The 25,319-nt window shown below is 48.7% G+C and overlaps 1 protein-coding gene across 2 annotated transcripts in view; it reads right to left on the bottom strand.

Moving 5' to 3' along the window:
• Nucleotides 1-24,156, bottom strand: part of Dapk2 (death associated protein kinase 2) — a 121,819-nt gene extending 97,663 nt beyond the window's left edge. For both annotated transcript variants that reach the window (XM_057767032.1, XM_057767031.1), the window contains exons 1-2: nucleotides 24,053-24,156; nucleotides 17,699-17,796 (exon numbers count right to left, since the gene is read on the bottom strand). In XM_057767032.1, the coding sequence (XP_057623015.1) occupies nucleotides 17,699-17,790 (92 nt within the window). In that variant the 5' untranslated portion in view covers nucleotides 17,791-17,796; nucleotides 24,053-24,156. The remainder of the gene's footprint in view (nucleotides 1-17,698; nucleotides 17,797-24,052) is intronic.
• Between the last annotated feature and the right edge of the window lie 1,163 nt (nucleotides 24,157-25,319).

The following is a 25,319-nucleotide window of genomic DNA, read 5'->3' as shown; positions in this document are numbered from 1 at the left end:
CTTCAATTTTGGCTTTAAATTGTGGTAGTGGTCTTATTCTCGACCTGTGGGACTAACATCTATCCTACAAGTTTTCTATAACAGCACAGAAGGCTCCTGGAATAATGCTAGAGCCTAACCCACGGTGGTTATTCTAATGTTGTGGCAGCCCTAACCTCACCTGGTGCATCAGTTTCTATGTCCTAGGCCCTCCTCCAAACCTGGCTCCTCCCCCCTCCTGTGCCCAGTCCTGCCCAGCCCATGCTCTGATGGAGGACAGGCCTGGCAACCAGGAAGTTCTCAAAGCAACCGAATGACTATTGACATAGAAAGTGAACCCTGAAAGCTGACATGATTGGAATTCTTCTCCCTAGCACATTCCACTCTACAGTTACAGAGCAGCAGGTAAACACGCTGAAATCAGGTTCTGTTACACAGACCTTGTTTTTAACAGCCACGGTGCCACAGTGCAAGACGCAAAGGGACCTGGATGATCCTGAAAGTTCCTTCAGACTCTTTGGGAGAAAAAAATGTTTTCTTTTTCGTTGTTGTTTTTCAAGGCAGATTTTCTCTGTGTAACATCTCTGGCTGTCCTGAAACTTGCTGAAACCCTGAAACCCTGCCTGGAAAAGGCAAATTATTTAATTAAAATTTTAAAAGAAGATACTTTGTAAACATTGTAGACAGCATAAAAACCTGGAAAATAGGCTCGTAAGATGGCTCTTCTGGAAAGGTGCTTGTGGGTAAAGGGGCTCTTGGACAACCCTGAAGACGTGAGTTCGATACCGAGAACCTACATAGCAAAAGGAGAGAACTGACTCCCTCAGGTTGTCCTTTGACCTCCATGTGCACTCGGGTGAGGGTATGTGTGCAGAGAAATAAACAGATAGATAAAGAAATGTAATTTTTTTAGAGAAAATGGGGAAAGCATATGACTTTTTCCTATATGCTTGTAATATTGTTTTTCTTTTCTTTTTACTTTTGTTTTTCTTTGTTTTCCACGACAGAGTTTCTCTGTGCAGCCCTGGCTGTCCTAGAACTCTCTTGGTAGACCAGGCTGTCTTTGAACTCAGAAATCCACCTGTCTCTGCCTCCCAAGTGCTGGATTAAAGGTATGTGCCACCACTGCCTGACTTGTATATTGCTTTTCTATGTGATATTCACTTTAGAACTAACAAATGGATCAGAGAGCCACCCAGCCATTGACTGCGCAAGGACGGCTTTCTTGTTCTGTTCCGTTCTCTCTACTCCTAAACAGCGTGTTTGTGGGGGAGGGGCACCTTCTCTGCTGCACGACTCCAGCTTACGTTATCAGGGTGGGTGAGCGTCTCCTCTCCGAATGAGTTAATGCCATCATCTGCCCTTTCCACGTTCACACCACAGAGTCAATATTTACTATGTTGCTAAAACAGGCACTGGTCACAGACACGGTGCCAAGTCACCTTGTCTAATCACAACAGCCGCAGTAGTCTCGGTGGCACCCGCTGGCTTTACTGTACCACAGGCCACAGCACCAGTGAATCAGGAGGCTGCAGTCAGCAAGGATGCTTCCCATAGGCACAGTATGAGAGGAGTGGTGGGGAGCACTTCAAAGAGGGGGAGAATAGCAGGTTTGATGGTGCACTCAGGAGGTAGGGGTGGGTGGGCTGGCGTGAGTTCAAGGCCACTCTGGTCTACAGAGTGAGATCCTGGAAAGAAAGAGAGAGACGGACAGACAGAAAGACAGAGAGAGACAAGAGACAGAGACTCCTTGAAGGGAAAGGGCCCACCTGAGCACATGCAGCTCAGAACCAAAGCCAGGGCTCTTCTGCACCTATGTTAAGGCTCTCTATTGTCTTGTCTCATTGAGCCCATCAACATGGAGAGATAGCTGAGAAGGCAAAGGAATATAACTCTTGGAGCTAGAATTAGGTCAAGTTCACACAGGGGTCTTCCCAGAGGGGCCTGCTCTCTTGCAATACTGATTAAGGTGATACCATGGCACCCTCAGTTCTCCTGCTGACATTAAATCATCACTTTTGAGCTTTTTACATTTACTACTTATTTATTGTGTGGCTTTACACACGTCACAGCATACATGTTGAGGTCAGAGGATAACTTTCAGGAGTTCGGTCCCTCCTTCCACCACAGGGGTCTGAGGATAGAGCTCAGGTTGTCAGGCTCAATGGTAAGCGCCTTGATCCACTGTGCTGTCTAGCCAGTCCCTCCGCTTATACTTTCATGATGGAAAGACGCCTCCCCACGGCAACACCAGTCTGTCCATCTCTCCCGGAAGACGGTCAGGAGCTACATCCACTGGATAATCCAAGGCCGTGCACAGACTAGAGGGAAATGCCCATAGAAAGGAAAGGCAGAAGGATGGTTTGGGGGAGTCCCCCAACAAGCGGACTCTGGAACAGAACCCTTTTCTCAAGGGCACCTTGGAAAGCAAAAGGAACAAGTTAAAAGGGAAAGGAAAGGCAGCTTTTTGTGACACCAAATACACATGATGTTTCTGTGAAGTGGAGAAGCAGGAGAAACACCAAGGAACCTAAAGTTAGGACTTGTGTTCAGATCCTGCCTCTGCCACTGAAATGACATATGACTCAAAGAAGAGGTGCCTGACTCAAAGACACACAACATATTGGTTGGTAACCTGGTACCTGAACCGAGATCGTCATTCCAAGTCTATGGCTGATGGCCCAGAGGCCACAGCTGACTTTCTCAATTCTTCTAATCTTTGTATAGCCCCAAGAAAGCCACAGCCCTGATCTGGAGTTTCTATAGCAACAGGATTTCTCTTCATCGTCCTGCTCAGATGAGAAAGAAAGCAGGCCCTGCCTACAAGGGGAGACCCTAGCACCCTCCCTGAGAGAAGGCGCTTCCAGCTGGGTCCAAAGAACCTGGCTCCCCCTAGGGTTAAAGCAACAAGCCAGGACAAGGGTCACCAGGCCCACACCAGTGCAAAAAGATGTTGCAATGTGGGATGACCCTGGGACACTACAAAGTGCACAAGTAAATATTCTAAGCAGCCACTGGGATGCCAAACAGTCTCACATGCTGTTCCTTGGCTCTGTCCCCTCCAGAGAAGAAAATAATAAAGACTGTGGAACAAGGCTTGACGGAATACCACCCAGGATACACATCTATTTTTTCCTTAGTACAGACACAAATTCATAGCCCTCGGGAGCTCAGCAATGACTAGATCCAGCCTGTGGCTGTGCCCGCCCATGCGCATTGAACACCCACTGCAGACAGACCCAGCTCCTACCAGAAGTGCCCAGGACACTAAGGAAACTAACACTTGACCTCTCTTCACAGGCTCACAGTCTGGCTTGGAATGCAGACTGCATGCTAGAAAATATGCTGCTTACAACAGTGATGTATGAAACACAGGCTCTAAGGACTATGAATGGGGCTGGGAAGGGAAAGCCATGGATGGTCTCGGAGGGAAAGGATGTATTTATACAGGATCTGAGGGCTGCGGGGAATTAGGAAGACAAGGAACTAGAGCACAGGGTCAGGAGAAGAAGCCTCAGATGGAGCAGCTAGAGTGAAAGGAACTATGAGATCTGGACGGTGAGGGGGTGAGGTGATGGGAGCTGTGTCAACGCCTTCAGTCCAGCAGCCTCTTTCTCCTGGCTCCGTTCCAGATGTTGTACAAGAAAATATGACCAGGACACCTGCCCCGCAAAGAGGAAACCGAACCGACAACTGAAAGAGACTCGGGCCTTAGGGCTAGCTGAAGCAGTTTTACGAGGATAACTATCAACACCCTAGTCAAAATCAGCATGGGTCAGCAAGTCTTGATGGTGCTAGGCATTAGGCAATCTCACAGAGACCTGAAGGAGCAGCCCTGCAATTGTGGACAGTTAGACAGTCAAAGTTCTTCCTCCAGTCCATGGCTACTTTTGTCAAAGCATTAGGTTAGGCTGGGGAAATGGCTCACCTAGTAAAAGCACTTCTAACCAAGGCGAGATTACCAGAACCTATACAGTAGGGCCTGTCTGCAACCCTACGTCCAGACAGGACACGGAGACAGGAGAATGCCCAGAGGCTCCTGCATCAGCTAGATTAGTGAGCACAGCAGCAAACAGCAGCACGTCCCAGACAAGGTGGAGGGTGAGAAACAACATGAGAGGTTTTCCTCTGACCTCCACACGTTCACACATACATGCACACATAGACACAACCATACACACACACACACACACACATACATACACACATGCATGCACACATAACAAAACCATATACACACATACATACACACATGCATGCACACATGTACATATACACACATACACACACAGTGGGACATAAGAGTGCCCAGGAGGTGTCCCTTGTGAGTAAATTAACATAGCCAAGACAGATGACAAAGAAAGGAATAAACCAGCTGGGCGATGGTAGTACATGCCTTTAATCCCAGCACTCAGAGGCAGAGGCAGGTGGATCTCTGAGTTCGAGGCCAGCCTGGCCTACAGAGCAAGTTCCAGGACAGTCAGAGCTACACAGAGAAACTCTGTCTCGGAGCTGGGGGATAAACAGGAAAAAAGAAAAGAGTAACTCAGCATCCCAGAGAGCCTGCTATGTGTCTCAAGGACCATCTGGAGAAGAGATTTTGGATCCAGCTGTAAAATCTGCATAGGGGTGGACACTGTACTAGACTTCTGAAGCTGAACCCCTGCATGTTCGAAATCTCTGTGGTTCAGCTATGTGGCCACAGATGACAACCACCATACTACATGTTTCAGCCATAACCTCACTTAGTCCTCAGGAGAGGTCTGGGTTCAAATCTTGATCTGATAAAGTACATGGTACATATTGCCTTTCTTGTCTCACACATGATAAGAACCAACTTGCCCAAACTCACACAGGCCACCAGGAGTAATGCAACCCTTGACCTTAAAGGACCAGTTCTTGGCCTTATGCTACAGATGGTAATTCAGCTGCCCCATGGACAAGCCTAGCACATAAACTTCCTAGAGGGAAGAGACACTGGGTACTATGGAAGAGGGTGGTAGATCCAGAATCTCTAACCTGGAGACCTTCCTAACCAGCAAGAAGTCTTCTAGGGGCATGCAAAGACTCCAGAAGAATCCCATGTCAGGACTCATGTGAAATGCCCCTCATGGCTCCATACTCAAGAATTACCATACATATCTGGCTTTGGGATGCATTTTAAAGATGTATTTATTTCTATTTTATGTATATGAGCATTCTGCCTACATGTATGTATGTGTATTAATTATAGTGTCTTTGGCGTCCAGAAGAGGGTATCAGATCCCCTAGAACTGATTACAGACATTCGTGATCCACTCACTGCCAGAGCAGGAAGTGCTCTTACCTGCTGAGCCAACTCCAGCCTGAGATGAAACCTCTTTGTCCCAGAAATCATTTCAAGAATGCTGCTCAGATTTGCCTTCTTGAGCTTCTGGTGACATGTGGCCTTATCTCCACTCCATCTGATATCTCTGCTCTCCAGGGCAGAGACTGGCTCTTTGTGCCTCTGCTTCCTTATCTGTAAGATGGGCACAATGACTTCCCACTGTCCACTAGCCCCACGTAGGGACAATCAAGACCATGGGCAACAACAGAGGGAAACGATGCTCAGTACAGCTCTTCAAAATAGCGTGGGCACCTTTACAGAATAAAGGTGCTCTCTGTGGCCACTTGCTGGGCACTTCACACCTACCAAGCTGTGCCCTTTAAATCTGAGGCAAGAACAGAAAAAAGTGTGGCTCTGAAAGCTGCTCAAAGCGCCACGGAGCACCTGCTGATGGAGGCATGGGGTGGCACAGTTTGGGGAGCAGAGTCAGCAGATCTGTTTGGTTTGCTGTGGTTGTTATTGGTGGAGGTGGTGGTGTGTGTGTGTGTAGGTCAGAGGTCAATACTGAGTCCTGTTCCTTAGGGGCCACCCAGTTCGCATGTCAGCTATTTTACTGACTGAGTTATCTCCCTAGCCTGAGAACTGGCTTTCTATTAAGGAAAAATTTCCAAGTACCTTTGAAGCTACAAAAAAAAGAAGTCACTGGGTGTGGTGGCACATGCTTATAATCTTAGTATTCAAGAGACAGAGGCAGGAGAATCACGAATTTCCTGGCCTTAAATACTGTGAGACCCTTCACCAAAAATAAAAGATCCAGCTAGGTGATGGTGGCACAAACTTTTAATCCCAGTACTCAGAAGGCAGAGTCAGACAGATCTCTTGAGTTCGAGGTCAGCCTAGTCTACAGATCAAGTTCCAGAACAGCCAAGACTACACAGAGAAACACTGTCTCGGAGGGGGGAAATCCACTGTCCACTTAGGGAAAAGTTGTAACAGCAGAGTTCAGGTGCCTGATTGTGAAGGGAAGGACCATCTGTTTCCCTTGAGGGGTAAGTACAAGAGATGCTAGCAGCAGCATGGCAGAGGGAAAGTCACGTGAGCAGAGGTGTCTGCTACCCACCTAGAAGCCATTCCCTCTCTCTGCAGAAATTTCTCTCAGCACCTCCAGTCAAGGCACGAAACTCAGCTGACACTGCAGCCATCTCAAAGGTGAAGAGCAAATTCAAATTGGGCCTTGGTCCCTGCCTGAGTTAGGTCACAGAGAAGGGGGTCCCTCCAGCTCTGAGAGCCTGACTGGGGAGAAAGAAGCACTCCCTGGAGGCCTTGGAAGGACTTGATCAGGCAACAGAACTTCCTGGTACCATGGAATGGAATGCTCTTTAAAAAATAAAAAAAAAAAGATTTATTTTTATTGCATGTGTATATATGAATGCCTGCATGCACACGTGTACACCATGTGCATGCCTGGTCCATGTGGAAGAGAGAAGAGGGTGTCTGGTCCCCTGGGACTGGAGTTAAAGGCAGTTGTAAGTCACTATGTGGGCCCTGGAAACCAAATCCAGGTTCTCTTCAAGAGCAACAGTACTCTTAGCTGCTGAGCCATCCCCCCCAGAACACACACCCACCACCGCCGCCACCACCTTTATTTATGAGGGTCTCACTATGTAGCTCTGGATGGCTTGAAACTCACTGGGTAGACCAGACTGGCCTCAAATTCAAGAGAATTGCCTGCCTCTGCCCCGCAACTGCTGAGATTAAAGGCGTGTGTCAGCGGGCCAGGAATGTTCATTTTTATTTGGGCACTGGATGTGAAAGAATGGGGATTCCAAAAAGATGGAAAACATGGAGGACTTGCATTGCACATGTGGCATTTTAACAGCCCTGTGAATTAATGGCCATCTCAGGACAAATAAACACAGCCTATCAGAGGACCAAACTGTTCCCATCAAACATTTCACAATGGCTGAGCGAGGATGGGAAGTGGACTTGGTGACTCCAGAGCTCAAGAGTAGTACTGCTAGGATGGGCCCTTCGGACTCTGGCCCTGGGCTGTCCTCCCGCCTGGGTCTCAGCCCCAGGCCCCAGTTCTTCTCTCAGCCCAGGCATCTACAAGACACAGTGGTAGGAATGCCACGCTACCCAGAAAAGCACACATTGATCATGGTCTCCTCTTTGCTTGCAGCCTCCCCCTAAAGTGCCAAGCATAAATGACCCTGTGCCCAGCCTACTGGAGTCCAGCAACTCAGAACTCCAGATCAGGGTACCAGAGTTAGTTGCTGTCATAGGGGTATGACAGGAAGCTATCCCAGCCATGGAAATGGATTGGACCAGGACAAGGGGACTCTCAGCAGAAACCCAGTAACCTACCAAAGGCACTGATGATTCTTCTTCCTTGCTCTCTGGAGGAACCTGAGAGTCACAGGCAGAAAGAAACTGCTAGGCAACTTGGAACCTTAAAGGGAGTGCTGGACCAGAGACAGGGGTCAGTGGCAAACCCCAGCTCTGACTCATGGTGGCTATTTGGTTAAGTTCTCTAAGCCTCTGTTTCTCAACTACAAAAAAGGAAGAATTCACAGCATCCCAGAGAGCTGCAAGGATTAAGGCAGACCATGGGGCCCTGTACCTAATGCAGAATGGGGTCTAGAGAGGACAGTCCCTGGTGCCCAAATCTCCTTCCCTTCTTCCCGTCTCAGCCACTCTCTGAGAATAGCAGAGTTTACCTGGGCAGTTCTGAAATGAGGCTTCTATGAGCGCTGAATGCCCTGGGGGACCTGTATGGGCAGTGAGAGAGACAGCAGAGCAGGGGACCCAGGGGCCTCTGCTCACTCCTCTTCCCCTTTCACTGGGACCTGTTTATACCCTGGTTCCTTCCCCTCCTTCGCTGTCCACTTTCAATGAGTTCTGCTGTGTAAACAGCCAGTGCTCTTGAAGGGGAACAAGAGCAGGCATATTTTTCTCAGCAAAGGGCCAAATGGTAAATATTTGAGATACTGGGGACCAGAAGGCAAGATCCACATGATTATCTGGGTATTATATAACATGGGAGAAAGCAAAATTTCTGTAAGTTTCTAAGTGATGTAATTCGACATATACTAAGTAATTGAGGATTTTTTTTTTAAAAAAAAATACTATTGGTTCCCAGATGGAAATGGGATACAGGTAACATTTGCTTCCTTAAGGTTCTAAGTTCCTGGCCATCAAATCCACTGGAAAAGTTCACTTGTAAAACCTATGCTAGCTGGGCATGGTGGCTCATACCTTTAATCCCAGTGCACAAGAGGCAGAGGTGGATAGATCTCTGTGCATTCTAGACTGGCCTGGTCTACATACTGAGTTCCAGGCCAGCCTGAGTTACAAAGTGAAAGACTTTGTCACACACAAAAATAATTAAAATTTAAAACAAAACAAAAATATCCTAATACGCTTCAAGACCTGTCACACAAATTTTTCATGTAGGGCTGTAGCTTTCTGTCTCCTGGACTAGACAATGTGGAATAAAGTTCTCAGGCTTGAGAAGCTATCCAAGTCCACACTGGGACTGGGCAATGTGAAGAGGCTGAAGGCTGTGGCTGTCCTGTAGGAGGCCCTGGTGCTGTAGTGCCTGGCAAGGCCTCCTACCTGCACCGCTTGTACTTTAGAACCCTGGGTGATGTTGGGGGAGCCTGCAGGTGAGTTGATGGGGTGCCTCAGAGCCCTCACTCTGTTTTCCCCAGCAAGGGGGAGACTCGCCCTGGTTTCCTTTCAAAAGCACCCCTATCTCCAGCACCCACTTTCCCAATGGCACTCCGTCTTACGCTTCCAAGCAGAACTGCCCTAATTGCTCAGACAAGCAGAGACAAATAAGCAGACCCCAGGACTAGCACCCTGGGCTAGCACGCATCTCTTCTACAGCAGGGGGAGGTGGGTAGCACCTCCACTGATGTCAGGAGCTCTACCCCTAGTCCTCACCAGTCTTTGTCAATGGAGTGCCTTGCTTTCATCATACATAAAGCAAGGATGATTGTATGTGCCCTACCTACCTTGCTATGGCTAGAATTTCACATTATCCATGCAAGTGTAGCAAAATGAGTCAGAAATACTAAGGGGAAAAAAGTAAAGAAACAAAGACAATAAAGTTTAAGGTTAAGAAGAAAGTAAACAAGATTTTAACTACTTGAAATTCCCAATGGAAAAATCTTAACATACCTTTACAAAACTCTTTAGCTATTACAAACACACACACACACCCCAATGAGTGAGGGTTGGCAAAGCCACAAGGATATGTGAAACACTGCACACTCCTTAGTGTTTCTCCTTTTAACCTTTAAGCAAATCAGACATACCTCTTGCCTTGGTATGCCACCTCTGGGAAATAATGCCAGGAGAAGATACTGAACAAAAGAGTTCACAGACACACCCTCATTTAACATTAAAAAATATATATTTAGAACAGAATGAAGTTAACTGATCGATCTATACTTAATTTTTAAAAGGCCAGTATTAAAAATACCAATGTCACACAAAGTGAAAAGCAAACTGGGAAGTGTTCAAGAGTAAAGATGACCAGAGAGCTGTGACAATGAAATGCTACACACAATCCTGTACTGGGTCTTGTAAAGTAGGAAGAAAAACTACAAGGAACACTAATGGGGGTGGCAGGTCGCTCAGCTGGTAGCATGCTTACTAGCATGCACAAAGCCCTGGGTCTCATCCTCTGCACAACATAAGCCAGGCATCCTGTAATCCCACCACTTAGGAAGCAATAGAGGCAGAAAGATCAGAAAGTCAGTCATCCTCAGCTACTATAGCAAGTTCAAGGCTTGCCTGGGATATATGAGATTCTATATCAAGGGGGAAAAAAAGACAAAAGCCCACTAATGGGAGAGAGTCAGGCATAGTGACATGTGCCTATAATCCCAGGACCCAGAAGACAGAGGCAGAAGGATTGCCAGTTTGAAACCAACCTAAGTTATACAGCAAATTCCAGGTTAGCCTAGGCTACATAATGAGAGACTCTATCAACATCCCTACAAAAACAAAAAAAAGCACAAATTAAAAATTTTGACATAATTAGGATAAAAGCAACTGCTTATTGTATCAAATGTCCTGGTGATGAAAGAGACTGTCAATGTCCTTAGGAAACACACGATGAAGTATCCTGGGGTGAGAGGCATTATGTCTGCAACTTCTCTCAAATGGCTCAAAACCAAAGATGCACAAAAATGTAGATAACCATAGACTCAGGGGAAAAAGAAAGAAGGCTCTCTGTGAGTTCAAGGCCATCCTGGTCTACAAGAGCTAGTTCCAGGACAGCTAGGGCTGTTACACAGAAAAACCCTGTCTCGAAAAACCAAAAGAAGGAAAGAAAAAGAAAGAAGGCAGGGAGAGAAGAAAAAAGGGGGGGGGCGTAAAAATATATTAAAAGTTGGGATGTCTACGGCCAGCAAGATTGCTCAGCAAGTAAAGGTGTTTATTGCCTGGTCAGCCCTGATGAGCAGAGCTTAATCCCAGAGACCCGCATGGTGGAAGAAGAGAACCAACTTCTGCAAGCTGACCTCTGACCTCCACCCATGCACACATTGAGGTATAAGCACACCCTCCTCTCCCATATGCACATTCATAAATAAATCCAAAAAGAAAAGCTTTTAAAAATTGAGATAGGAGTTGGGGAGATATCTCAGCAGTTAAAAGCACTTACTGTTCTTGCAGAAAACCAGAGTCTGATACCCAGGACAGGACCTACAACAGACAGCAAGCTACAACTGCCTGTAACTTAATTTCCAAGAGATCTAATTCCCTCTCTGTCTACACACACACATACACACACACACACACACACAGAGAGAGAGAGAGAGAGAGAGAGAGAGAGAGAGAGAGAGAGAGAGAGAGAGAGAGAGATGAGTCTTTTAATTTGGGGGGCTATCTAGATGAAAGTTCACAGAAGCCCATTATTCTTACAATTTCTTTTCTATTTCATTTAAAAATTTAGTATATGAACTCTGTGTACACAGAAAGGTATATTTTTTTAATGAGTAAAAGACATACACACTCTATAAATGAATAGAAAACAAAGTACATAAACCCAGGGTAGATGAGGATGGCATCAATGGCCCTCAGAAGAAGCTCTTAGGTTTGTGCAATGCAAACTGGGCTCCATGAGACCCGCCCATCAGGGCGGACAATTTGCCGTACGCCGAGCTTCCCGCTGACTGAAGCCAGCTCCTCCGTGCAGCCACTTTGTTTGAGTGGCTTTGTGCTTTGTTTCCCTCACAATGGGTGATGAACAGGCCTCCCCTGCCCCTTGCCATGACTTCTGTCACCCAGGGCTCTCTGCAGGCAGCTCTGGTCCTTCCCAGGTCCTGACACAGTCCTCACTTTAAGATGCCGTTCCTTACCACCAGCTCTGGGACTCAATCACAAAAGGGTGCTCTCTCCTCTGAACTCCTGATACATGATCTAATCCATGTGCTCATTTCATTTGCTTTTGAGAGTTGAGCTGGACCCAAGTTGAGCTTGAAGCTCTATGGGCAAGAACTGAGCCCCAGCTCTCCTGTGCTATGACAATACCCAATAGAAAACAGGTACCTGAGATGTCACCTAAGGCACAGGTGGGAGCCCATAAACCTACACACACACACACCTTATAGAAGTCAGACTTACAGTCTAGGGCACAGCTATAGCCCAGAAGACTTCCTAGATGCTAACACCAAGCACATCTATTCTACGCTAGGTCCAGGAAGCTCAGACCCACAACATGGGTGACAAGAAGCCACTGCACTCTACTGTGCCATTTCACATCTAGCTGGCTCACAATGACCTCCAACCTTAAGAAGGTCTGGCCTTGAACTATAGGCCAAGAGCTCCAAGAGACCCCTGGCACAGGCAAGCCCATAGTCTACTATAGTGATGTCAGGACCAGAGACAGATGGAAATATGTCACGCTCCCCCTCGGTATCCAGGGGCTGCTGCTGGCTCCCTTCACCCACCTGTCCTGCTTTTGATCACTTTTCCATCCTAAGCCGGGCCATAGTTGTGTGGCTAAAAGACTCACATGTTTAAAACAAGCAGCATGAAAGCTACAGAACAAGACTCCCACCAAGGGAACCTAAGGCCTGGTGGGCTTCTCGCTCCTGCCTTACACGGTGGGTAGATACATTTGCTCTGCCATTCAGCCCTTCTTGGGCCTCAGCAAGTCCCTTAACAACCTTTACCCCCACCACCCTGAGCCCTGGCCTCTACTAGAATCGATGACCTCTAAGAACATCCCTGACCAATTCTGATTAAAGTATGGAATCAGGGAGTTGGAACACCTTTTTTCTCTTGCAGAGGTCCCAAGTTCAGTTCCCAACACCCACATGGTAGCTCACAACCATCCATAACTCCAGTTACAGGGGGAAAACGACCCCCTCTTCTGACCTCCAGGGGGTACCAGGCATAGCATGGTGCACATAGATACACACAGGTGTACACTCACACACATAAATAAAACACATAAATCTAAAGAGAACATGAGTTTTCCAATGTAACTGTCCTAGAACAGAGTCCTGGCTATCCTCAGACGATGTGACCAGGAACATATAACTTCGCGTCTCTTGTTCTCCTCAACTGTTAAATGGGAACGTTGAGTCCACTTGCATTGTCCTGCAAGGACGGGGTGGACTTTGAGCAGGCTGACAAGGACAGGAGATCCCTGATGTGCAGCCAGTCACATTCTCCGAGGCAGGAAATACCAGCCAAAAAGTGGCAGAGCAGAATGGGGGACAGGGCTCTGCCTACAGAGAGTTCCTGGTTCTCAGGCCTGACTTTCTCTGAGGCTTGCTGTGTTACTTGACTTCTTGGTCCCACAGTCCTGCTCCCTGTGGTAGTTACTCAATGCTGCAGAGGCTGAGCTTCTTCATCTGCAGGATGGGGATAGTATCTGCATCACGTGGTGGCGTAAGAGGTAAATACAGGGGCTGCCAAGATGGCTCAGGGGATAAAGCAACCTGCTGCCTCGGCTGATGACCTAAGTTCAAACTCCAGGACCCACATAATGGAGGGAGAAAACCAACTCCAGCTGACCGCATATGTATGTTCGCATACACAGAAAAAACGTAAGTAAATAATTAAAAGAATTACATACAATGGGGCTGGAGAGGAGGCTTCAGGTTACAAGCCAGTAGTACTGTTGCAAAGGACCTGAATTCAGTACCCGGCATTCACGTTGACCAGCTCACATTCTCTTGTAACTCCAGCTCTTGGGATCTGGTCTCCAGCGTAGCCACACTCATGTACACACACACAAAATTAATTAATAGGTCATTTTTTTTTTTTTTTTTTTAGCCAAAGAATTAATGGTGAGTGCCCTGTGGAGGGAATTGCTTCTGTGTTCTGTTTTCCACTCTACCCGAGTTCCAGGGCTTCTGAGAGCAAGGGTGTGACAGAGGCTGGCCACGCCCACGTTGTGTTTGTCGTGTTTAACTCACAGCACCTTCCAGATAGCCTCGTGCTTAATTACAGGTGTCTGTGGGTGCTGAGAACTTATCAGGTCTAGAAGGACGGGGAGGAGGGGGAGGGGGTTAGGGTAACACTACAGCGCAGGGTGGAGACCAGAGGATAAAAGCTGAAGTACACAAAAGCCCAGGTGATGGGTGCAGGACCTCAGTCCCACGGGTAAACACTTTAGTGTAATATGAAGTTGGATGTTATAGATGTGAGGGTACAGAATAAAAGCTCGCTGATTCATCAGGAAGAGTATGGGATGGAAGTGGGTGGGTCACAGTAGGCTGTTGGGGAGACAGGAACTAAATTGGATCTCAAAGAAAAAGTAGCCAGGTGTGGTGGCACCTTTAATCCCAGCACTCCAGAGGCAGAGGCAGTTAGATCTCTGTGGCCTTTGGGAGACCAGCCTGCTCTACAAACTACATTCCAGAACAGTTAGGGCTCTTACACATAGAAACCCTGTCTCAGGAAAAAGAAAAAAGTATATATATTTTTTTCATGTATGTGGGTGTTTTGTCTGCATGTATGTCTGTGGACCAAATGCAAGCCTGGTGCCATGGAAACCAGAAGAGGATATCAAATCCCCTGGAACTGAAGTTACAGACAGTTGTGAGCTGCCATGTGGGTTCTAGGCATTGAACTCAGCTCTTCTGGAAGAGTAGCCAGTGCTCTTAACCTCTGAGCCATCTCTCCAGCCCCCTAAAAGTGTAATTATTAAGAGTGAGGGAACCAGTAAGGGCAAGAACAGGTCACAGAAGTTTGGGGGACCTCTGGCCTTAGCTCCAGTGTGGTCTGATGCCTGAGATAAGAAACTAGATGTGGACCTGACATCAAAGAGCCCAGCACAAACAAAGGGGAGATAGGCCTAATCTCACACCTGGCCTCTCCCTGAGCTGCCAGCTCCTCTGCCTTCTGGGCCTCCTTAGCACTTGGAGGAATGTGAACCCCATGCACAAGTGGACACAAAGGAGGAGGGGTGTATACAAGTGTGAGAAACACCCTTGGCAAGATGAGAGGAGAGACTCAGAAATAAAAATAGCTGATGATTTGATTCGGATTTTTTTTTCTGAGACAGGGTCTTACCAGGTAACTGACCAACGGGCTTCCAACACACAGAGATCCTGCCGCTGTCTCCCAAGCACCGAGACTGGGGTGAGCATCATACACCTGGATTTTAGCTTTCAGACACAGGGGACTTATTATGTTGCTAACATTGGCCTCAAACACCTAGCCTCAAAGGGAAACAGAAAAAGGCATTCAGATAAAGGAAGATGATTTGCTGTTTGTGAGTCTTCACGTTCCTGTGTATCCCAGCACACACTCACTCTGTGACCTTGGACGAGCCACCCGTCCTAGCCCCCCTATAAAGCAATGGGTTAAACGGGATTCTCTTTAGGAGGCCTGCCTCAGTCCCTTGCTCTGCGCCACTGGTAACTACGAAGGCTGGGAGAGGTCGGACGATAGAGCTAGCATTTCTCTAAACACTAGGGACAGCAGACCACCTCCAGCACCGTGAGCAGGCTGGAGCCGAAGCTGTGTGTACCGACAAGGATCTGTCCTCAGCACCGGAGCTGCCTTTCTGACAGGCCTCTTTCTTTTAAATATGTCTCCCATTACTTTCCCTCAGAGCACTCTGTCCTCTCCCTTCATATGTGACCTGACCATGACTCATCCTCTGTAATCCACTTGCTGAGTGCCTCTCTACATCAATAAATCACAGGCTGCAAGGAGACAGCACACGTGATGGTTTACTTTGCACTACATTAGATAAGGCCGGGCACACAGTAGGTACTCAGTGTGTTACATGCAGAGAATCACGGGGAGAGAATAGGATTAATCTTTTTAACAAGTAGAGTGGTTGCGGGCTAAGTGTGTCACTCATTAGCTAGAGCACCCTGGGCTGGGTCCTCCAGCACCTCTCACCCCCAAAGTAACTGTGTGGTCACTGAAGGCAGTTCAAATTCCAACCCATTCTATAACTTCCTACAGGACCCATCTCCATCTTGAACCTTAGTTTCAACTGCTAAACAGGGATCCTGGAAGGAAGGCCTTTTCATGGCCTTCTAGCTCACCTGAGCTCCAGCCAAGCCTTAGCGTGTCTGAGCACGGGTCCCGAGTCTCTGATGACTCTTATCAACCTTTTGTCTAGCCAGCACTTTGGGGAGGGAGGATCCCAGGCTGAGCGCGTGCAGCCTTTACACTCGCAGCAAGGGAGGAGCTGCAAACACGATTGTCTCCCAGTTCTTACAGCTCAAGTCCAAAGTGGGCGGAGGGCCAAGGCAAGGAGGGGTGGCACAAACATTCTCCAGGAACAACCTCTGCATTCTTCCCCAGGACCCTTGCCCAGCCAACTTCTCATTTTCTCTGCCCCTCGGGCACCAGTCCAGTCCCACCAAGGCCTTGTTATCAAGCACATCTCTAGCCAGGCTGGAGTTCGAGGAGGGACACATAATACCTTGCTCATCATTGTACCCATGGCACAGAACACAGGCTAAGGCAAGGATACCAACTCAAACGCCTCTAGCAGCTCGGCCAGGAGGTGCTGTTTCTGAGGTTGGGGGTGGGGGTCGAAGTGCAAAAGGGCCTGCAGCAAAGAGACCCTGGTTTTCCATCCAGAACCCCTTTTCTAGGCCCAAGGTTAGTAACAGAAGGCTGAGGAGTCCTCGAAGTCTGCGGACAGACATTTGCTCCCTACCGGGCCAGTCTGCAAGGTTGGTCACCCCCTGACCTGTGCCCCACCCCCTCCCTGCCACCTCCCTTTCTGGAAGAAGGCTCCCTGGCTTTGTTCTGTTTGCCTTTAAAACAAAGGATATAAGAATTTGTGCTAATTCGACAGTTTTTTTTTTAAATATTTATTTATTTATTTGTTATGTATACAATATTCTGTCTGTGTGTATGACTGCAAGTCAGAAGAGGGCACCAGACCTCATTACAGATGGTTGTGAGCCACCATGTGGTTGCCGGGAATTGAACTCAGGACCTTTGGAAGAGCAGGCAAAGCTCTTAACCACTGAGCCATCTCTCCAGCCCCTAATTGGACAGTTTTAAAGAAGGAGAAAGGCTTCCTGTTTTACCTGTCTGGTTCCACGGGCACCCTGCTCTGCTGGGTGTGTGAGGGGCTGGAACACATTTGAGTGGACAAGCGCCTTGCTCACAGGAGGGAGCTGGACAAGTGTGCAGGGACAAACTGGGCAGCTCAGAACCTTAGCTTTGTTGCTCGCTGCCCTCAGCAACTTTGAGAAACTCACTTCAACCCTGCCCCGCAGTCTACCTGTGTCAGGAACAAAGGGGACTGCCATTCCCTGTGTGGTATGGAGACCAGGGCTTTGGGACTGGTGTCTTATAGTCACTAAACATCAGCAATTTTTAAAAATGGAAGTTTGGGGGGGGGAGGTCTTCAGAAAATCTCATTTCTCCCTTCACAAAATAGTGACTTTGAAATGAGAAGAAAGTTTAGTTAAGCCCTACTCTCAGCTGAGCCAACAACTCAGATCCCAGAACCTTCCTGCCGAGGCTGGTAAGGCTGTTACTCAATACAAATCCCTTGTCAGGAGGATAACTTCACCTCCCATTCAGGCTCCAGTTTAAAAAAGAAAATCCTGGGGAACCATGGAGAACCCCAACGGGACACCAGGAACAAAACCAACAGGTCAGATGTCCAGCCGGCCTGGAGAGAGGGCTTAATGGGGGGAAAGAGGACAGATTTCATGAGGTTGTCCCATAGCTGTCAGACTATACAGAACACACAGACCCCAGCTGTGCAGCTCTTCTGACATCATTTACAGAGAGCGACAGATCTGCAGCATCACCCAAGAGGATGGATAAACCCCGGGCTTGTTTGGAAAGCTTCCCAACAGTCCTGTGACAAACCAGCTTTATAACCCCAATCAGGCAACAGGAAAGTGAGTGGGCCCATGGGACACCCCTCCACCTCTCAATGCAATCTCTTACCTCCCCAGCTCCTCTCCAATGTCATAAAAATCCTCCACCTTCTGCTGCTTGAACGTCTCCATGTTTGGGCTCCTCATCGAGGCCTGGACCATACAATCCTGAAATGGAAAGAAACTAAGCTTAGGACGGCCATGCAAATTAGCACAAGCCGAAGAGTCTGAGTCTGAAAAGCAACCAACTGCAGGGAGAAAAGAGGTTCAGTCACCCACAGCCTTGTTCTCTAAGGAAGGGTCTGTGTAAGTGGCTCACCTGTGGTGATGATATCGAGTGTCCTGGCTACTTTCATGTCAACGGCACAAGCTAGAGTCCTCGGAAAGGAGGGCGTCTCAATTGAGAAAATGCCTCCCTCAGATCTGGCTAGAGGGCATTTTTCTTAATTAGTGATTGATAAGGAACAACTCAGCCCATTGTGTGTGTTTCCTTCCCTGGACTGTTGGTCCTCGGTTCTATAAGAAAGCAGGCTGAGCACGCCATGATGGACAAGCCAGTAAGCAGCACCCAGCCATGGCCTCTGCATCAGCTCCTGCCCCCCAGGTTCCCACCCTGTTTGAGTTCCTGCCCTGACTTCCTTCAATGAACAGTGATGTGGAAGTGTCCGCCAAATAAACCCTTCCCTCCCCAAGTTGCTTTTGTCGTGGTGTTCCATCACAGCAGTAGTGATGCTAAGACATAGATTTCATTCCTCTCTTAAAGTTCATTTTATTTTATTTTATTTGTGTGGATGTGGATGTGTCTATATGTGGCTATGTGCATACAAGTGCAGGTGCCAAGGGGGCCAGGAGAGGGCATCAGATGCCTTGAAGCTGGACTGATAGGCAGTTGTGAGCCCCTCCATGTATTCTGGGAACTCAGGTCCTCTGGAAGAGCAGGCGCACGAGCTTTTAATCACCAGCAGAAGGAGAGGAAGCAGGAGTAAAGTTAACCAAGCCATATAAATGAACATAGATTTAAAAATATGGGTTAATTTAAGTTATAAGAACTAGTTAAGTACAAGCCTAAACTAAGGCCAAGCTTTAATAATAATAAATCTCCATGTCATCTTTTGTGAGATGGCAGCCCAAAGAAAAATCCATTTACACATGTGATATTCAGATAAACATGCAGGCAGAACACCTTTATACATAAAATAATATTTTTAAAAGCTAAAATATAGGGTTACATTTCAGAGATAGAATGTTTACCCAGCATGTAAGACCCAGTTTTAACTGGGCAAATCATTTACATGACCAGACATACAGCTTTCCCATCTGTAAAATGGGACCAATACCGTAAAAATCAATTTCGAGTCATGAAATTGTTTCGTGAGCGATTAAGTACTGTGGAAAGACAAGGGATTATTATGACTTCAGCTCCCTTGGGGGCTGTGCCACCCGACGGCGAGTCTGAACGGATTGGTAAATGCTCACTCATCACCTCACAGGGAACATGGGTGGGGACGGTATGACAAATTAAAACAGCACCAGGAGCCAGGAGCCCGAGGTGCTGGTTCCAGTACTACCCGCATCTAGCTCTGTGACCTCATCACTTGGCAGAGGAACTCAGTTTCTTCATCTGTGGCACACAGCTACCTCCGCCTGCACAGGACACCTCAGCAAAAGACACAGAGCAGTTCGAGCCCCAGGGAGCCCTCGTTGTAGGCCTTATATCTTCCCTTGCAATCCCCTTACCCAAAGAGTTCACCTGAAGACAGCGCCCTTTTGTGAGATATGACCAGCTGCCTATGGAGTCACTCAAGGGTCCTTAGCAAAGGTATCGCAGCCCATTTTGGCCAGCTTGGGCAGCTCTTCTCCTGCCTGCCAATCAAATGCCAACTATACTCAGGCTGTGACCCTGAGAGCCTGTGCTTTCCAGGTTGAGCAGAAGGACCATCACAGAGGACAGGTCTCACCAACATCAAGAAATTGGGGCTGTTCTGGATCTCAGGGGATGTCGTTCTCACAAACCAGAGCCCCATTACCAAAATGTCCCATCCTTCATCCATTCTGCCAAAGCACACAGATCCCTCAGACCCCCAGACAGAGCTGGTCTGTCTCCCAGATCTCACTTTTAGGGCCACCTTCCTGTGGACACCCATGACCCTTCATGCCCACTGTGCCGCTGGGGCGGGCCTGAGTGTGTACAGACACTAAAAAGAGCACTATCCCTGTCACCCATAGCAGGCTGGCTCCCTTTCTCATCCTCAGCCCCTCATCTGTAAATGGAGACACCCCTATGCAGCTTAGCATCTGCTTCACATACCAGTGTGGGGATCCAGTGCAAAAAACGATGTAAGATACCGTGCAGAGGAGGATGGTTTTATTGTCACGACTTGTCCCAGGCCACTGTGTTCCTGTTTTCTATGGCATGAAGTCAATCGGTTCAACTCCCTTCTCAGGAAGAGGTTTTAGGGTCCTCTTAGCAAGTTTGACTCAACCGGAATCAGAAACTGAACCTGTCTTTACTCTCACTACCCCTGCAAGACGCCCGGAACCAGTACTCCTTCCAAATAAACCATTCATCCAGCTCTTAGGGGAGGGCACCAAGCTCCCACGGAGAGACAACACAGAAAACCCCTCCAAATCCTCTCGGCAGGAACATGAAGAGTGGTCCCAGCAGCTATGAGCTTCCCTTTGGTGAGAGGCCAGCTCCATCTGCTATCAGGAACTGAGGTAGATTCCGAAAAGCCCTGATTTCCCCCAGAAAAATGAACCAGGGTGAAGTGGAGAGCAAGCGAACTCAGACACAGGTCACCGCCCTATCCCACATACCCTGAGTTACAGCCACAGTGGACTTTTCCTGTCTTTATGGGTTCACCCTGACATGCCACACCGCTAGGAGGGCTCTTTCCATAGGAGCCCACCTGAGAGCTGCTCCGTTCCCTCAGGGTCTAATCACCTTCTCTGCAAGGCTGCATGGCTCTGTTCTTTCCTTCTTCACATTCTAGAAAAGTCCTAGTAGGATTAGGTTAGAATTTTCTCATTCTAGACCATAATCTATGCCTGTCTCAAAAAGAAAAGCAAAGGGATTGGAGACGTGTCTCAGTGGTTAAGAGCCCCAACTGCCCTTGCAGAGGACCTGGGTTCAAGTCCCAGCACTCACATGGTGGCTCACAACGATTTGTAACTGCAGTTTGAGGCAGAACTGGCATCCTCTTCTGGCCTCCGTGGGCACCAGACATAAATGTGGTGCACAGACACACACACAGGCAAGGCACTCATACACGTGAAAATAAGTTTGGGAAAGAGACAAAGCCTGTGCTTTGACGTGGCAAGTCCCAGCTCTGCTGCTCACAGCCACATTGCCCTTCACTGAGCACAAGATAGCTCATCTGAGCTTCAAATTAACTTCCATGGAAAACAGGCCTAGTCAACCCTGATGCTGTTGAGTGTGCGGAACACCCAGACATTGCCAGGGGAGAGACACACTGGGAAAAATCACTCTGAGTCCCGTGGAAACATTTCTGTGAACATATTGTAGGAAACCTGTGTAGCTGTTTTCTAGAATGGCCCATTTAGCAACAAGTAAACTACTAGTAACAACTAAAAACTGGAACCGTCTAGAAAACAATGGGTAGACCCACTGAATATACATACATAATGGAGTCACTATACAACCGTGCGAATTAGGGAAGTGCCGCTAAGTGCTGTGACATGGGCAAATCTCACAAGCATGAAGAACAAAAGAAACCAGATCCCGAGAAAAGATTACATACTGTCTGATTCAACTTGGAGACTGCTTCTCCACAGAGCTGAGGATATGCCTCAGCTATCAGGGTATGTATGTAACATGTTCAAAGCCCTGGCTTCTATCCCTGGCACCAAATGCACTGGATATGGCTGGCACACACCTGTAATCCCAGCACTCAGGAGGTATCCTGAAGTTTCAGGCCAGTGTGGGCTCTAAGGTAAGATCCTATCTCCAAAAAGAAAAAGAAATGGAAAAATAAAAGTGCTGGGATATAGTTCAATTGGTCGAGTGCTTGCCTAGTGCATAAAGCAGCTATAGCTTCGATCCCCAGCACTCCATAAACCAGGCATGGTGGCTCATACTTAAAATCTCTGTATTACAGAGGTCGAGGTTCAAGGTCAACCTCAGCTACATGATGCGTTCAAGGCCAGCCTTGGCTATATGAGATCCTGAGGGGGGACATAAATTACTATCTATTTACTAAACTTATTTTTAAGATGTAGTTATCTGTATGTGTACAGTTGCTTTGCCTACATGTATGTGTGCAGTGCCCAAAGAGGCCAGAAAGGGGCATCAGACCCTCTGAACTGAAGTTAAAGGTGGTTGTAAACCATCTTGTGGGTGCTGGTAACGGAACCCAGGTCCTCTGGAAAAGCAACCAGTGCTCTTAGCCACTGAGCCATCTCTCTAGGCTCCTCATAAATATCTACTTTACAAGTGAGATGATACGTGTGGAACGGTCTTGGAGCCCCATAAAGGCAAAGGCTGTAACAGTCTCACCTCTGTCCCTCTGCAGCGGCTACCGTAGGCAGGTTCTCTATAAATGGTTGATTTGGTGTTAATGCCCAGCCTCCTTTCTCGAGACCACAGCTCAGACACTTCACTGTCAAGGGAAACACCTGGTGACGGTTGTCATTCTTTTCTAACACTTCCACAGATCAGTCTGCATCTTACTTACGTTGGTAAACTGTCAGAGTCATGTACTGCGACTCTAAGGTAGAATTATCACCAAGTTTGAAAGGCTGAAACCACATATCAGAGGCAAGGGATGAGACTATAATTTTTGATCAGAGACTCAGGCTACCAGCTCCAGACAGTTCAAAGATGATACCCATCTGAGTATCCACTTTCTCGCAAGGACTCCTGGGAATTTACCTTCTTGTCCATGGCCCTAACACCAAGCAACAGTCTAGGAGGTAACACAGACTTCTTAGGACCCCACAGAAAGGAATCTCACAAATACCTTTCCAGTTTAATCTCCTCTTCAGAAGTCACGGGGTGAGGAAGTGGGCCAGCGCACTCCCACACCTTGTTGTGGACTGGGGTTTGGGGTAAAAACTCACCTCAAAACAAAAGTCTGAACTCACTGGGGTCTGGTCTCACTCACTTGTTTGACAACAGGAGGACTCTGAGGTCCAGACAGGGAAGGGACTTACCCACCATCACACACCTACGCCAACAAGTTTCCCAGGGCTTCTCTTGAGAGCCACCCAAGTCCTTCAAGGGTAGCTCAGGATTGGAAAGTCTGTGGCCTTCTGGGGGGCAACTTCAAGGAGGGAGCAGATGCCCAGGTCTGGAACACCACCCCAATATTTGCTGTCTCCCCTCATTCTATGAAATCTCACTCTGATGTTAACTCTCTGAGCGTCTCATCCTCTCTCACCCAAATCCAGTAAGGGAAACCAGGCTATGACACGGGCAGGCAGCGGTTTGAAACACACACACACCTATGAAGAATCCTCAGACTCAGGCTCTGGGGAAGCTGCCAGCAGAAGGGAGGGGACCTAGCATCACAGAACCCCTTTGGACAATCCCTGAAAAGGAAGCTTAGGGCTCAGAGAAGGCCGGAGAAGCTGCCTCCCTGAGTTGACATGAGAAAAACTCCATGTTTTGATGAAGGTTCAGCTTCTCTGGGCAGTTGGATTGTTTGACACCCCCCCTCCCCCCCACACACACACACCATCTGACAGGATGGAAGGCTCTAGAGAGGTGCTCAGGGTCAGCTGGCTTTTATTCCTGCCAGCAAGAAGCTTGCCCCTGGCGTAGCAGATAGCCTACCCATTCCTGACCCCTCCTCAAGCCTCCCAGGAAGCTACTGGGCTATCAATGCCATCACTTTAGATGCCAAAAACTTAACAGAGGCTAGGTAGGGAGGAAAATAGGGCTTTAAGCTTAACTCTGAAGCAGTTAAGGTGCCAGGGTCTCTTTGTCAACAAAAATTCCCCTAGGATGCTAACGTAGTTGGGAACCAATGTCAGAAACCAAAAGAGCGCCCAGCTGCCTTCAGATTCAAGAGGACAGGGCGCCAGGGAGTGTCCCTCCACCTGCTCACAACTCATTAGGCCACACTGGAAGTAACCTCCTGGGCCGAGGTGGGAGGAGGAGGTGTGAGCCCCCATAGAGACTGGGCTTGTCTCCCTACTACAGGAACTGGTCCCCTTTGAGGGAGCCAACTTGATGTACCGCTCTTTCCCTTCTACACAGATGCCAGACACTGTCCGTCTCCCTACCGCGTCTCCAGGATCAGAGTGTCAAGCAGAGGAGGCACCCCGAGGTAAGCAGCGTGCAGACTGGCCTCCGGGTGCAGCCACAACACACAAACCGCAGAAGGGCCATATCCTAGACAGGTAATGTCCCGCCACCCCAGCCCCGGCTGCCGTCGAGCCCCGCGTCCCGGGCGCTACTCACGGCGAGAGGCTGCGCTGCTTGTGCGGCGGGCAGGACGGGTACCGGGGCACGGCGTGGTGCGCGGCGCTCGCTCTGCTCAGCTCTGTCTCCTGCGCCCCGGCGTCTTCCCGCAGAGCCGCTGGGGAGTCGAAGGGGCGGAGCGGCCAGCCCCGTCCCAGGCGCCGGCTGGAGGCGCGCCCGGACACTCGGCCCGGGGCTCGGGGCGCCCCCTGTTGGAACCCCCGAGGGACCGCCCCGAGGTGAGGGCTCGAACGCTCAAGCGACCAGCAGGTTTCCTGCGTCCTTTCCCGCCCGGTCACTCACATGCTGTGTCGTCTGAGTGAAATCAATGAGTTCCATGACTACACAGCCCGGTCCAACTGCCCAGAAAATAGTATTTCTCTGCCCTTTGTCACCCACCTACGCACACCCTGAGGATGTCCCCCTACCCAACTCCCAACTCGAGTATCCTTTGACTGCACGGATTCTAGAGGGACCTCACCTCCTTTGTCTCATACAAAAAAGGCAGGAAACTCACGTCCCCCACTCACCCCCTTGCCCAGCTTGGGGTCTGCCCGCGTTTACCCTTCCCACACCAGCCTGGGCACCAGTCCCTGTATCACCATCAAGCCTATCTTAATGAAGGACTTGGGAATGAATTCTTCCCCTCTTCCTTCTGCCAGAAAATATCAAAGGAGAAGAGAGAGTGTGGTAGCGCTGGTGGGTGGAAACAAAACTGAAGCCAAGTTCAGTGGTCTCAGTTTAAGACCAGAGAGGCCCATCAAGAAGGGAAATAAGGAATGTCGCCTAGAGCGCCCAGCCCTAAATCACTGAGCCAGTTAATGCTGTGAGTTTGGCTGGATGTCCAGTCCCTTAGGAGATAAACTTCTGGGCATGCCTACAGGAATTCCTAGATTTTGGGGAAGCCCACCCTAGATGCGGACAGCAATAGTCCATGGGCTAGGGTCCAGGACTTCAAAAGGGGAAAGGGGAGGGGAACAGTGGACAGTGAGTGCTGTCCTGCTCTGGTCATTGCTCCAGTGTCTGGGACAGCCGCAGGGAAGACCCACATCTTCATGTATGACCTTTCAGGGTTGTGAAGGTTCTAGGGTTCTCCTTGGTTAACTGAGTACCAGCATTCAGCTTCCCGCGCTCGCTCTCTGCTCACGCTCTCCCTCCCTCCCTCCCTCCCTCCCTCCCTCCCTCCCTCCCTCCCTCCCTCCCTCCCTCCTGACGTGGAGTACAATGTAACCACTGCTTCACACTCCTGCTGCCCTGATGGGACTAC

Source organism: Chionomys nivalis, chromosome 4, assembly GCF_950005125.1.
Source record: "Chionomys nivalis chromosome 4, mChiNiv1.1, whole genome shotgun sequence".
Taxonomy (NCBI): Eukaryota; Metazoa; Chordata; class Mammalia; order Rodentia; family Cricetidae; genus Chionomys; species Chionomys nivalis.
The sequence above is the reverse complement of the archived record's forward strand: the minus strand, read 5'-3'. Positions and strand labels throughout refer to the sequence as shown.